The sequence below is a fragment of the Pantherophis guttatus genome, chromosome 7, assembly GCF_059756535.1.
Source record: "Pantherophis guttatus breed Tessera chromosome 7, ASM5975653v1, whole genome shotgun sequence".
In the NCBI taxonomy this organism is placed as follows: Eukaryota; Metazoa; Chordata; class Lepidosauria; order Squamata; family Colubridae; genus Pantherophis; species Pantherophis guttatus.
Genome location: NC_142069.1, coordinates 91483678 through 91498774, shown reverse-complemented (window position 1 = coordinate 91498774; position 15097 = coordinate 91483678). Strand labels below are relative to the sequence as shown.

At 40.7% G+C, this 15097-nt stretch overlaps 1 protein-coding gene across 1 annotated transcript in view; it reads right to left on the bottom strand.

The window, feature by feature from the left end:
• Positions 1-2178: 2178 nt before the first annotated feature.
• Positions 2179-15097, bottom strand: part of CAMK1D (calcium/calmodulin dependent protein kinase ID) — a 175980-nt gene continuing 163061 nt past the window's right edge. Inside the window, exons 9-11 of the mRNA XM_060694924.2 lie at positions 10885-10972; positions 9682-9823; positions 2179-7193 (exon numbers count right to left, since the gene is read on the bottom strand). Of these exons, the coding sequence (XP_060550907.1) occupies positions 7069-7193; positions 9682-9823; positions 10885-10972 (355 nt within the window). The 3' untranslated portion in view covers positions 2179-7068. The remainder of the gene's footprint in view (positions 7194-9681; positions 9824-10884; positions 10973-15097) is intronic.

Here is a 15097-nt window from a genome sequence, read left to right as displayed (position 1 = left end):
GAAAGAAAAAAGAGAAAGAAAGAAAGAAAGAAAGAGAGAGAGAGGAAGGAAGGAAGGAAGGAAGGAAAGAAGGAAGGAAGGAAGGAAGGAAGGAAGGAAGGAAGGAAGGAAGGAAGGAAGGGAAGGTAACCATGGAATTCCAATAACCAATAACTAATGAGTCTATAAAGAACATAACACTAAAAGAACAAGCATTTGAAGCTGAAGACTTACAACTGGTAGAAGATGTCCATATTTACAACAGGGCTGAATTTTATTATATTTCCTGTCGTTGATGCCTGAACTTGCCATGGCTTGTCATTATTTAATCCGCAAGATTAGCGTTCAAGAAAACACAAGTCATCGTAATTTGTAGGTAGAATTTTGTGGTGTGACATTTACTTTCTGAATATGTTCTCGGCAGAAGAAAAAAATGCCCTAGAATTCTTTTAAAAACCGAAGCCCAATATTTAGCAGTAAATCCATCTTCGGCACAAAAGCTTTGAATCCAATTCAGCCACGACTATAAAAAGAATGATGTGAGTAATATCATCTCCCGTAACATATTTAGCTCAGATTGCAAGTTTTCTGGGACAGAAGTAGTAAAATATTACTGTTGTAATTAGAACTCCCTGCCTTTGATGGGACTTCTGACATGTTTTTCTTTTCAATGTCACCGATTCCTTCTCCGTCAGAAAGTTGAGACTTCCAGCTGACATTACGGCACTACCAGTCACAAGAAACGGAGCTCTCTGTTCCTGTGCTGGCTTCTCCCTGTTTGTGGGCTCCAAAAGGAGACAAAGCCACCTTGTAAGGGCTGCGAAGCTAAGGAGGTGGCACCCTGAGAGGTCGCAGGAAAGATTGCAACTCTCCTGCTGAATCCCGGGGCTATGCCATGGTGAGGAGAAGAGGCAGTCTAAGATGGATGCCATGAAGCTGGGACAGCCGACAAACATCTAAGCACTGTGCAGGAGCGGACTTTGATGAATAGCGTGTGAACTGGGCGAGAGAATATTTTCTGTTAAAATTTGACGCCAAAGAAATCTAGGGGGAATATATATTTAGAACTATTTGTTAAAGTGGTGAACAAGCACTTTGAAAAACTACTAAACCGGGAGGAGGAGAAGACGTGATAGAAGATAGGAGAAGGCGTTTTAAAATGCTGGGACTATGGATTTAAAAAGAAAGTCGTGGTGGCCCCGTTTTCCAAACTGTAGAACCAATTCCATCAGAAGGCCTTACCTTATTTCCCAGGTATCTTGGTGCAATGACACAGAATAATCTACAGGTAGACCTCAATTTACAGAAATTCATTTAGTTGCAATGGCACTGAAAAAAATGGCTTATGCCTCTTTTTCACACTTATGACAGTTGCAGCCTCCCTGTGGTCACGTGATCAAAATTCAGATGCTTGGCAACTGACTCATATTTATGACAGTTGCAGTGTCCCAGGGTTACATGATTCCCTTTTGCGACTTTCTGACAAGCAAAGTCAACGCAAAAGCCAGATTCACTTAACAACTGTGTTACTGAATATCTCTCTCTACTGAATACTGCTGTAGTTGTTGTACTAAATACATGAACGCTGTATTCCAACAGTTAGATGCTAGGTCTTCCCTGCCTTTATGCTTGACCTCCCACCTTCTTGGACCTGTTGGAAGAAATGTCCATCTGGGTTTTGGTTCCAAGTGGGGAGAAAGGCACTGGAAACATGGTGGCTGATTGGAAAGATGGTTTAATGGTGGACAGGATCACATGGTTTCCTGGGCAGAAAGGGGGGAGATGCTGAGCGTACCTGGGTTTTATACCCTCCATTGGGCTTTGAATTTGAACTTGTGCTCTGATTGGTTGTCGGACTCCCATGGGGCCATGCAGGGGTAACTTTGTAGGTTGTCTTCTGAATTCTGAGCTTGGTTGACTCGTGCTGGGTGATGATGTAATGAACGGGCTTTGGGCAATTCCTCCTATGACTCTGCTTGAAGGAGGTAGATCTTTGTTATATACAATGGACTGGCCCAGGCATTAATGGCCCATTGACAAAGATGTGGGGTGGGGGGAGCTGAGTTTCTGCCTCCCTTTTAGGGGAAATATTCTGCCCTTTTAATATTTCCTAAAACATCTCATTTTCCTAGGAGAGGGGTGGGTGCTAACTTCCTACAGACCCATGCGCAGAGTAGACAATAAAGCATCTCAGAAGAATCCAGTTTCATTTCATTTATTGGAGGAAAATTATTCTCTATATCCCTTAAATAATCTTTATGATAGAAATCTCGCTAAGTACTGTATACATGATTGTCAAGGCAGAGAATAATTTGCAACACAGCCCCATGAACGATTTGTAACATCGCAAACTCCTTAGGCGGGTTAAACATTTTGCTATGCCTTGTTTACATGCACTGAGTAAATACACGTTGCCCTTCTCAAAGATGGTTTTTATGGAACTGAATTGATTACAAGACTTATAATAACAGGCACATCGAACATTCCTGGATTAAATTTGCAAGTTTGCAAGGAAAAAATTTTCCCCCTTTTTTAATGGACTTTTTAAAAACATTTTTTTAAAAAAAACATGCTCACTTTTGTTGTTGTTGTTTGTTGTAAAAATAAAAGTAAGAATGAGATGTTTTGCCATTAAATGCCATGTTTAAGAACCGTTCCAGATTTGGATCCGAGTAAAACCAAGCTTTTTTTAAAAAAACAAATAAACAAATAAAACAACCCAAATGAATAAAATGTACATAAAAGGCTGGATTTCATTTAGGAACAAAAGTCTTCAGTCCGCTTCAGTCACAAGCAATCGGTCACATGTAACAATAGGTAGCTCGGCTTGAAAATATACATCCAAAGTCTTACCCAGGCCATTGAATGAGTCTTGAAAGTACATTGCAATAGGGAATAGAGAACACACAAAATAATCAACAATATATGTCATTCCTATTTGGTTGCCGCCGGATCTCACAGCCCAAAGCATCCAGAAAGCTTAAGGCTACAAAACTAAACTTACTTACAGAGGAGCAAGTCTCATGGAATCCGAATAGGCTTTTTTCCCCCAATTATGTACCCGTAAGGTTTTGTCAGAAAAATAATTAATTTCAGTGTGACTTAAACATCTTCGTTTGCAAGTATTTTTTTTACTTTGCCTAGGGTGCACTTCTACAATTCACGGAATGGGACAATGTGCCTCCGCCAACTCACTGCAGCCATGGGAAAAATTAGAAATAGGCTTCTATCTATACCTCCCAGCTTTCAAACTCTAGCTTTCAAACTTCCCACTGACCTTTGCCAAGAAATTCCTGTGGAAACATCCTGTTGCAGAGTATTATGTAATATTTAGTGGAACTTTCCTTTTTCTTTCTTCCCAAAAGCATAAATGGATGCAATGCATAGGTAGATAAAAGAAGTTCTCCTCCATCATTTTTGCTATTGGAATACAATCCTCTCCTGTATAACATGACGAGAACTTAGACAATTTCCAATTCTGTGTCCCACAAGAGGAAAGATGGAATTTCAAGGTGTTTTTTTGTTCATGCTTTCTGATCTTCCTAGCAAAGCAACATTTGAAACTTCCTTAATCCTTACTTGGTTAGCTTTTCCACTTTCGTGAGTAAGCCATGACTCAGAAGTTATAGAGAATGAGATACGTTTTACAAAAAAAAAAAAAAAAAAAAATCAGATTTAAGAGATGGAGAGAAAGCCTTCGGATTCGGAAGGTGTTTTCATACAAAGGCAAAGATTGGGAAAGCAAGCTCAATCATTAAAACATGCAGTGCAGTTTCATGCATTTTTTTTTCCCCTTCAACATCTCGGAGTTGTTAATTCTTCCAAGCAACAATTCCCAATTCTGTACCAAGGCTTGGCTTCCCGGATCTGTTTCCCACCATTCCTCAATTTGGGTGGGGAAAAAAAAATTGAAAACCTCACACAAAACCAGAACTATATTGTTTTCCCATCAAGAAAATAATAAACTCTCTTTTTTTAAAAAAATGTTTCTATAGATAAATGTACTGCCCTTAGTAGGCATGTATCGGTTTATTATTATTATTTTTTAAAAGATAAAAATAGAATCTATTTTCCCCTCTTCTGTAACCAGAGACCCTTTTCAAAACTTTGCATTTTTAAAAAAAAAAAAATGATGAATGACATAATGATTCTAAAACTACCTGCAATCTAAGATGAAACAAAACCAGGCATGAAGATCAGGGGCTGGGACTCTGAGATTTAGAATGGGTACTTTTCAAACTTCTCATTACTAAAATAGATGTTTTAAAAAAAACATTTGCCTTGATTGAAAAAATATTTGATTTATGAAAAATAGGAGCATCGGTGAATTTTTTTTCCCCAGATTGAAATAAAATAGAACAGTGATTCTCCTTTGTTACATGGTTTTTCTAGTCCTACTAAATTATTATTGTAGTTCAGGGTTGAAATGAGAGATCCTTGTTGCTCTCCGAGCTTGGTTATTTCCCTACAGACATTTCATGACCTAACTAAGTAACATCATCAAGTCTGCTAGTCTGGACAGGCTTTATATTGTAAAACCTCGGGATAAAGGGAAAAATGAGACAAGAGAAAGGAATAAGGGAGAGAGAAACACTGTTAGGAGTTAATTCTGGCCATCAGCCATGGGGTCCAGCCCAAATTAAGCTTTTTTATTGATTTTAATGGGAAGGACGTAAGCATATCAGTGTTTTTCTCACAGTTTTTCTCACAGTGTTTTTCTGACTGTCGCTTTATTCTGTGCTATTGGTTTATATTCTTGCATCACGTAGATGATTTTATTAACCAGTCTTTTTTTAATCAGACAGGCAAAATCTGCAAGAGAAAGGGACATTTTTCCAAGTTTTTTCATGGGGATGGCACTGGAATTAAAACCGCATAGACTGATCTAAATATTCAAATGTACGTCCTGGAAATTAACCTATGTATTTTCAGAAGACAGGATTCTGCTGGTGCCTTTACCCATGGCTTAAAATTCACAGCGCAGCAACAGATGTTTACATCTGTTTTGGTTTGAGCTTTCAATCCAGAACCAGCGGTTTTGAAGTATTATGGACTCCAGTAACACGGTCTCTGCCGTTAAAGTAGTATTTTCTTCCTCGTTTTGAACCGGTGCATATGTCAATCTGTGGAGAGGTGTTAGACCCTACACCTATAGTTTAAGAAGAGAATTCCAAGAAACGGGATAGGAAAGATCTAAATTTTGTGTCAAAATTATTGTCCCAAAGATGCTTTTTCAAGAGGCAACTGGACTTTCTGGGTTTTCTTTTCTTTGAAGACATTTCGCTTCTCATCCAAGAAACCTCTTCAGCTCTGAAGCTCCTTGCAGGAGAAGCGAAACGTCTTCAAAGAAAAACCACGAAAGCTCAGTTGCCTCTTGAAAAAGCACCTTTGGACAACCATGACCTGGATGACGGAGAATCTCCATAGACATCTGTCAAAATTATTATAATTTTTTTTCCCGTGGCTCAAGAATGGCTGGAGAGAATTCAGACTGGCGGTTGGGCGTCAAATTCTTCTTCTTCATTGTGGATCCATTTGAGCTAAATCAAGACATCATAAAAAGGATTTCCTCCTTCTCATTTTAAATCCCGGACCTAGTCTTCGACAGAAAGCTTCTAGCAAAATCCACCTTTATTCCGAGTGCCGCACGCCAGCAATTTCTTTCCAGATTTGCAAAGCGGTATATTTGAGTCTTAAGGAAACCACAGTGGAAAAAAATAAGATGCATTTTTGTGCCTGGCTGGGAAGGTCATATTTCAATGCAAGGTGGATTTTAAGATCACAATTGCCCAACATTTCTGGAAGAAACAGACTCAGCAATCACTTCACAGCTTACTGCAAATGACTGTATTGGGGGAAAAAAACGCACCTTTTCTAATTGTAATTCATGGGGACAAAAATTACATTTTGCCTGGGTGAAAGTTTATCCAGCTCCTTTGCTTAGGAAACTCGATTTAAAACAAGCTATTCCATATTTTACTAGAAAGAATCACACCGAAGCCTTTTACAGCACATTGATTTCCTGACGTATCTATTCTGCTGTATTTATGAATTTCCCCAGTCCCACACCGTTTCATTCTTTGCTTTTTATACTGTCACTTTATACTTCCATATCCTTTTTACACCATATAGAATATGCTGGTCTTTGGCCATAATAAAGTTTTTGTAAGGTGTTTTTTTTTTCTCCCAACTCCTCAGTTTAATTGAAAAGGGGAAAAAACCACAGGGAAATTCTTAAAGCCCCATTTTGGAGCCCGTGAAGATGAGTCTGATGCGAATACAAACAGAGAATAAAACATTATAACTGTGATTAGCGCAGAATCTTATTCTTACACCCAACCCATGAAACCTTCCCCTTCCGTCGGTGGGACTGGAAGGAAACGGGAGCCTGTTCCCATTTTCTTGACAAAAATAGGATGCAAAAAGAGTTCGTTTTCGACGTCACTGCAAGATCCAGACAAGTCTGCAGTCCAGAGTTATGGAGTTAAGAAAAAAATATGTACATATATGTACATATAAAACACGCCGCGAAATCCTTCCAGATTTAAAAGATTAATGCATGAATACTTCTTTGTATTCTCTACTTTTGGAGGAAAAAAAAAAAGAGGAAAAAAACCACCCCCCAATAAAGCTAAAAATACAAAAATACAACGAAAAATAATAATAATAATGTTTGAAATTACTCTAAATCATCCAGTTGAACTATTTCGTTAATGATTAAACAAAAAGCTGGTTAACACTGAGAACAGAGTTAAATCATTGAGGAACTAACAACAGGTCCAACCTAAGTCAGAACATTTTGGATTCCTGGAACCAGAACCAGGTGCTGCTCCCATTTCCATCTTCCTGAAGTCCCTTCTGCTCGCGACGAATGCAACTTTTCAGAATCGCGGTATAAAATATGGCCATTTATTTTTGTGTGAGTGTTTGAAATCCTTCTATTCTTCTAATGCTTCGATGTGTTTGCAATGCAGGATGAAATCACCTGGGAGAAAGTTTGCCTCCCTGCCTGTTTGGGCACCGAGATGGTTCTTTTCTCCCATCTCTGACATCTTCCTTGTGGGTGGGATCACGGGGGTGACCTGTGGATCACTTGGTCCCTGTGTGTATTGTCGTTGTGGTTATCGTGGTCTGTCTGGGCCTCCTCTCTCCTCCAGCAGAAATACCGGGCGAAGCTGAAGAAGCAAAACTACAGGGAGTAGACGAGGGAATACCTGAAGGAAGCGAGAGAAAGAGAAGAGACATCACTAATCAACTTCTATTCCAGAGGTCTGCAATCTTAAACACTCAAAGAGCATTTGAACCTGTTTCCCACAGAAAAGAAAACACCGGGAGCCACAAAACCTTTCCTGTGCCTGACTATTTCTTGAGCGGCCACAAAACTAGCATATGTAGTTCTGTTTTCTCCTGAAACTTTTCTTTTTTTGGATTTATCCATGGTTGGCCTACCGGGGGTTGAAAAGCTCAGTAAATCACGTGCCGGCGAGTGTCGCACATTGGCGGTTGTGACACATATTTTGAGTGACAGGGAGCCGCAGCAGAGGGGTGAAAGAGCCACATGTGGCTCCGGAGCCGCAGGTTGCTGACCCCTGGATTAAAGAGTAGAAAAGCAAAGACTCCTAAAATCTACATCCCCCCTCACCCAGCTCCAAGGACAGAGCATGACCTCCCAGCCACAATGGGAATCAGGCAACGTTTTGACAGGCTCACAACCCTGTCGATCTTGCTAGAAAGAAAAACTTTTAAGGTACTGGTAGGATTTTAGCTAAGGTTTTAAAGGACCTTGCAGAGTGCTCTGTAAGGATTTTTGGAAGATTTTAACATAGGATTTTAAACATTTTAACTAAGCTATTTAACATGATGCGGGAAAACACCCGAGATTTTAATTTTTTGCATATACACACCCGCGAAAATTTAAGAAGACATACACACACACACACACACACGCCAAACCAGCCTTAATGAGTATTTAACTTGTAAATCAAGAGTGCTTTGTATTGTGGTAGATTTAGTTAGTCATATATTAACTATTCTGTTTTTTGTATTTATTAATGTTTTTACATCTTTTGATAGCTTTTTAAAAGAATTTTGTACTGTCTGTCTGTCTGTCTGTCTTTCTCTCTCTTTCTCTCTCTCTCTCCTTCTATAACTATCTCTATCTCTATCTCTATCTCCATCCATCATCTATCTATCTATCTATCTATCTATCTATCATCTATCTATCTATCTATCTATCTATCTATCTATCTATCTATCTATCATCTATCTCTATCCATCCATCCATCCGATCTATCAATCTATTGATCAATCAATCAATCTATCTGTCTGTCTGTTTGTTTGTCTATCTATCTAGCTATATAATCTCTCTCTCTCACTCTCTCCCTCCCTCCCTCCCCCCTCTCTCTTTAAAATATTTTATGTGTTTTAGCCTTTTTTAGTTTTTAAAATTATTGTTTGCATTCTACCATCTTATGCTGATCTGGGGCCATAATAAATAAATACAGTCTTATTGGATTGGAAAAAAAGATCCACTCCAATGATCTTCTTTGCAAGCTCATATTATTCTCATCTGAACCACATGTCCCTGATCAGAATACTGATGATGGAGCTCAGGCTTCTGTCCCCTGAAGCTGCATTTAGATACCGAACTCCAAAACGGGAATAAATCTTCTTCAGGTCTTAGCGACATGAATTCCCCGAGGGGCTGCCTTGTTGACTATCTCTAAAAGACCATCCTTTTGCTCTGGAGAGGAAACGACATTCGGAGATAAGAGACATTGAATTCTGCCGATAGGAATGACAGCGATATGATTCAAGCCAGCCCCCTGTGAGACAGGCTGAACTTTAGGGAACAACTTGATTTTGGTAATGGGGTCAAATCCTGTGCTCCAGGAAATTCAGACCAGCTCCAAATATGATAATGTTTTCAGAGGAAGACAAACCATCTCTAGGGCTGCATTATTATGGAGGCTAAAACATATGAAGAACGTTTTCTGGAATTGGGTATGTCTAGTTTAAGGGAAAGAAGGATTAGGGGAGACATGATAGCAGTCTTCCGATATCTCAGGGGCTGCCACAAAGAAGGGGGGTGGGGTGTCCACCTATTCTCCAAAGCACCTGAAGGCAGGAGAAGAAACCATGGATGGAAACTAATCAAGGAGAGAAGCTACCTAGAACTAAGAAGACATTAACAGAACAACTAATCAATGGAACGACTTGCCTCCAGAAGTTATGAATGCTCCAACACTGGAAGTTTTTATTATTGTTCTCACTAATTATTGTTCTCACTGTCAGGAAATTTCTCCTCAATTCCAGGCTGCTTCTCTCCTTGATCAGTTTCCATCCATTGCTTCTTGTCATATCCTTAGGTCCTTTGGAGAATAGCTTGACTCCCTCTTCTTTGGGGCAGCCCCTCAGATATTGGAAGACTGCTATCATGTCTCTCCTAGTCCTTCTTTTCATCAGACTAGACATACCCAGTTCCTGCAACCGTTCTTCATATGTTTTAGCCTCCAGTCCCCTAATCATCCAGGTTGCTCTTCTCTGCACTCTTTCTAGAGTCTCAATCTCTTCTTTATATCATGCAGAAGATGGCCAATGTTATATGTAGCAGGAGGTGGTCAATATTGGATTATTTTAAGCCTTGCGCCAAACCCCTGGTTTACACATATACACACACACTGCTACACACCATGTACTTACACTCTTTCCTGGGGGCTCCATCCGGGAGCGGGTTGGCCAAACTAAGGTTGTTTGATACACTAATGTTGGAACCGCTATCCAAACTGCTGCCAAGGTGTAACCTCCGCATGTGTCTCACCACAGCTGTGGCATTAAAAGCTTGCTGGAAAAGAAGAGACCAAAGAAAAGGAATTTCAGAGAAAGAGAATGAATATGGCGCTACTACAGAATACTTCAGAATATCTGCTCTCCCACCATATAGGATTGCTGAAGATACCCTCATATTGAGAGGGCACGGTTGAATACTGGCAAGCTTGGATTTACAACCGTTTGTTTAGGGACTGTTCAAAGTTACAACGGCACGGAAAAAAAGTGAGTGAAATCCGTTCCTCACATTGATGGCCATTGCAGCATCCCTCCTGTGATGTGACCATAACTCAGGCACAAATATTCAGAATGTATTTGCAATGGCCGTAGCATCCTAGGGTTACGTGATCGCCACTAGGCACCTTCCCAGCTGGCTTCCAATGAGCAAAGTTAATGCTGGTTTGACTGGGCCAAGCTAAATTTTCCTGAGGAGAACAACATATCATAACCTTGGAAAGCAACGAGAAAACATTTTCACGCATGCCTTAGAAAGCATGCATGCATTGTGAATGAATGAATGAATGAATGAATGAATGAATGAATGAATGAGTGAGTGAGTGAGTGAGTGAGTGAGTGAGTGAGTGAGTGAGTCAGTCAGTCAGTCAGTCAGTCAGTCAGTCAGTCAGTCAGTCAGTTAACCAGTCATTCATCCAGTCGGTCATCCAGTCATCCAGTCAGTCAGTCAGTCAGTCAGTCAGTCAGTCAGTCAGTCAGTCAGTCAGTCAGTCAGTCAGTCATTCATCCAGTCAGTCATTCATTCAGTCATTCATCCAGTCAGTCAATCATCCAGTCAGTCATTCATTCAGTCAGTAATTCAGTCAGTCAATCAGCCAGTCAATCATCCAGTCAGTCAGTCAGTCAGTCAGTCAGTCAGTCAGTCATCCAATCAATCAGTCATTCAGTCATTCATCCAGTCAGTCAATCATCCAGTCAATCATCCAGTCAGTCATCCAGTCAGTCAGTCAGTCATCCAGTCAGTCAATCATCCAGTCAATCATCCAATCAGTCAGTCATCCAGTCAGTCAGTCAGCCAGTCAGTCAGTCTTCTCCATCAGTGTAAACCATCTGAGAACTTACTCTCCATTTGCTTTTTGCAAAGTTCTTGCGAATCTGAGCGCTGACGGACTCGTGGATATTTTTGTTGAGGGCTGTGTCACCAGCGATCCTGGGAAAAAAAATAAAGAAGATGTTTGATGAAGTTCTTGTTTTTGACAGTTTACAACTGTAGGAACGTTCCTCGTCATTCTTACCGAGACAAGAATGAAATCTAGCTCTACATTTTTTAATCACCGGGTTCAGTAAGAGGATAACTGCCCTGATGGTTACCAAGGAAACTCAGAATTAAATGCAGCGGTGCGTTTTATTCTTGGATGAAAAAAAAAAATCATCTCCCATAAAATGAGCCTCAGGAAAGCTCTCTGTAGACCTCCCTACCAGCAGGGTTAAATTTAGTGAAGGACCAAAATCATATAGTTTACTCACTCAAAATTGCCTAATCTTTGCTTTCATGTAGCATTTGTTCAGTTGGAACTTCTTCTGGCTATCAGACCAAGTCATGGTTGACCTGGAAGCAGACTCTCGAACAGAAATCCTGATTCTGGACAGGGGCTACGTGCTCAAGAGTTTTCCACCCATTAAGATCATGATCTGGGTGGGATATAGACCATTTCTTTAATGTCTCTTCCTGCCTTGTTATAGTATCTGCTGTTGAAGCAATTCCCTGAGGACTTTTGAGATGAGAGGCGCTTGAAGGGGTCACATCAGGGAGCCTTCACTGTGATGATATCCTTACTGCAGAATATCTTCTCTAGAAAAGCATCGTTAGTTCACCTGCCATTTTCAGCATCAGTAGCAGTGCTTTCATCTCATGGAGAGAAGCCACCGAGGAAAGATGGAAGCAACGAGAAGAAAAGGAGAGCAAGGAGGAACTCAAAAGGTTTTCTTTGACCTGACTCAACTTCTGGAGACTCCATAAACTCACCCATGTATTTTTCATGGCAACAAGAGCAAAAGTGCCTTTTTTCAAGAGGCAACTGGACTTTCAGGTTTTTCTTTTGCTTCTCATCCAAGAAGCACCTCAAAGACCCTCTAAAAGGATGCAAATGACCAGCTGTCTGCAAGGAATACAAATCCTTCCCTTCCGCAGCATCCGGTCTCCGGTCAGAGCTGAAGAAACTTCTCGGAGGAGAAGCAAAAGGTCTTCAAAACAAAAACCGAAGGAAGAAAGTCCAGTTGCATCTTGGGAAAAAGCACCTTTGGGACAACCATCACCTGGATGACTGAGAATCTCCATACACAAGAGCAAAGTTGGTTTCTTCAGGGACTATCAGGTGCAAAGAATCAGGATATGTTAAATTGCAGTTCAGAACATTTATTGCTCAACTCTATCCACAAGAATCCAGTCAACTAAAGTTCAAATCTAAATTGGTGCCAGGTAAGGGTCATCTTGGACTGCAAGGCCATCCAAACGGTCAGTCCTAGAGGAGATCAACCCTGACTAACTGCTCTTGAGAAGGCCAGATCCTGAAGATGAAACTCAGATACTTTGGCCACCTAATGAGAAGGAAGGACTCCCTGGAGAAGAGCCTAATGCTGGGAACGATGGAGGGCAAAAGAAGAAGAAGGGGATGGCAGAGAAGGAGGTGGCTGGATGGAGTCACAGAAGCAGTCGGCGTGAGCATAAATGGACTCCAGAGGATGGTCAAGGACAGGAAGGCCTGGAGGAACATGGTCCATGGGGTCGTGATGGGTCGGACACGACTTCGCAACTAACAACAACAAGGGTCATCTGAATTCAAAAGGGGTTGGATTTAAACCATTTGTGGCAATGTACTGACTCTTGGTTAATGACTTGTTTAACTCCCTCCCAGCTCTGTCTGCTCTTTTCCTACAGGACCCTGGTTTCAGATTCCCAAACTAGCTTACAACTCCATGGCTTCCTGGTGGCGAATCTCCCATTCGAATATTCCGCAGGGCTGATTCTACTTCGCTTTCTCGGCAAGCCAGTGTCGCTTGGATCTTGCCAAGGAAAACATCTGGCCAAGAAGAGATATCTAAGCTTTTGGGATTTTATTGTGGATGGGTCAACGGAAAGCCTTGGCACACCTTCAATCGGCCACCTGCTGAACACTGGAAGGTTTCCTTTCCTTCCATAAACAAAAGGACCCGAGCTCTCTTTAACAGCTTCCTGCCAAAATTTGTCAGGTCAAATTTTTCTGGCCTTGCCTGGTAAATGAGTGGGAAGATCCCCTCAGCCCTCAACCATCAGAAATCCAGAGCTGGCCTTCTCCCTTCAAAGTATCTTCTATGCTTTTGACCAGTTGACTTATTCTTTGTTTTTCTGCTTCCCTGTTTGTGTTGGTGGGACATCCTCAAGACCGGAGTACTGTATGTGGTTTAGATTTAGAATAGAATAGAATAGAATAGAATAGAATAGAATAGAATAGAATAGAATAGAATAGAATAGAATAACAGAGTGGGAAGGGACCTTGGAGGTCTTCTAGTCCAACCCCCTGCTTAGGCAGGAAACCCTACACCACTTCAGACAAATTGTTATCCAACATCTTCTTAAAAACTTCCAGTGTTGGAGCATTCACAACTTCTGGAGGCAAGTTCTTCCACTGATTAATTGTTCTAAATGTCAGGAAATTTCTCCTTAGTTCCAGGTTGCTTCTCTCCTTGATTCGTTTCCATCTGTTGCTTCTTGTCCTACCCTCGGGTGCTTTGGAGAATAGCTTGACTCCCCCTTCTTTGGGGCAGCCCCTGAGATATTGCAACACTGCTATCATGTCTCCCTTAGTCCTTCTTTTCATTAAACTAGACTTACCCAGTTCCTGCAACCGTTCTTCATATGTTTTAGCCTCCAGTCCCCTAATCATCTTTGTTGCTCTTCTCTGCACTCTTTCTAGAGTCTCCACATCTTTTTTGCATCATGGTGACCAAAACTGGATGCAGGATTCCAAGTGTGGTCTTATCAAGGCATTATAAAGTGGTATGAACACTTCACGTGATCTTGATTCCATCCCTCTGTTTATGCAGCCTAGAACTGTGTTGGCTTTTTTGGCAGCTGCTGCACACGGCTGGCTCCTATTTAAGCGATTGTCCACTAGGATTCCAAGATCCCCTCACAGTTACTACTATTGAGCAAGGTACCACATATACTTTTTCTTTTTATCAAAAGAAGTAAGGAACATTTGCAGCCAGTGAGGAAGGATACATGACATCTGACCAGCAAAGCACAGGCAGGACAAGGTACACTACAAAGATTTTGGCCGCCACAGCAACGATTTAAGATACTCAAAGCAACTCGTTAAATGTTCTTTGGTGTAATTTAAATCAACGAACCCTCACTGCTCAATGGAACGGAAACTCTAAAGCAAACTGCAGGAAAAATAGCAGAAATAGCAAATACTACTGGGTGTAGTTCCCAGTCAGCTAGCCTCAGCACTGCATAGTAAAATAATCAGATATTTGCTTCATATTGTCCAATGATTCTGGATTAAATCTAAAGGAGGGGTTTCCGTCTATGCTGAATCACAAAATGTTCTGCAAAAAAAATAACAATGGAATCTGATGTCTATGGAGATTCTCAGTCACCCTCCACCATTCAGTCAGAACTGAAGAAGCTTCTTGGATGAGAAGTGAAACCTCTTCAAGGAAAAAACAAAGAAATTCCAGTTGCCTTTTGAAAAATCACCTTTGGGACAACAGATCTTGATGCTCATTGAAAGGGACTGAAATTATCTTTTTTTATTTTTCTTCATTATAATTTTTCTTCTATACCTTTGTTTTTCTTGAAGTTTATCAACCTGCTTCCCTCATCTTGCTAAACATGCAGGAATCGAATTGGATTTATTTTTACTACACATGGTCCTAGGGCAAAATTCATAGTTTTTTGTCTCATCAAGGCTACAGATTATTATTATCACTCAATGTCACCGTTTAAAATTATGCACTTGCTTCTCGGAGATAATTAAAGAACAGCTTCAAACAACACAGTCGATCTATTGGAGAAGCATAGCTAGACAAACAATCCAAAATTAAGGATATCAATTCCCACTGCAAAACTTCAGGCAACCATTAGAGGGCAGCAAAACGGATGTTTTCTGTATCCTACTTCCCCCTAGTGGTCATTTATAGTTTAGCAGCTGTCGAGATACTTTGATCTCTCTTTGAGATGTGGGTTCATAACACAGGCAGTCCTCAACTGATGACCACAACTGAGCCCCAAATTTATGTTGTTAAGTGAGAAATTCATTAAGTGAACCGGTCATAAATATGAACTGGTTGT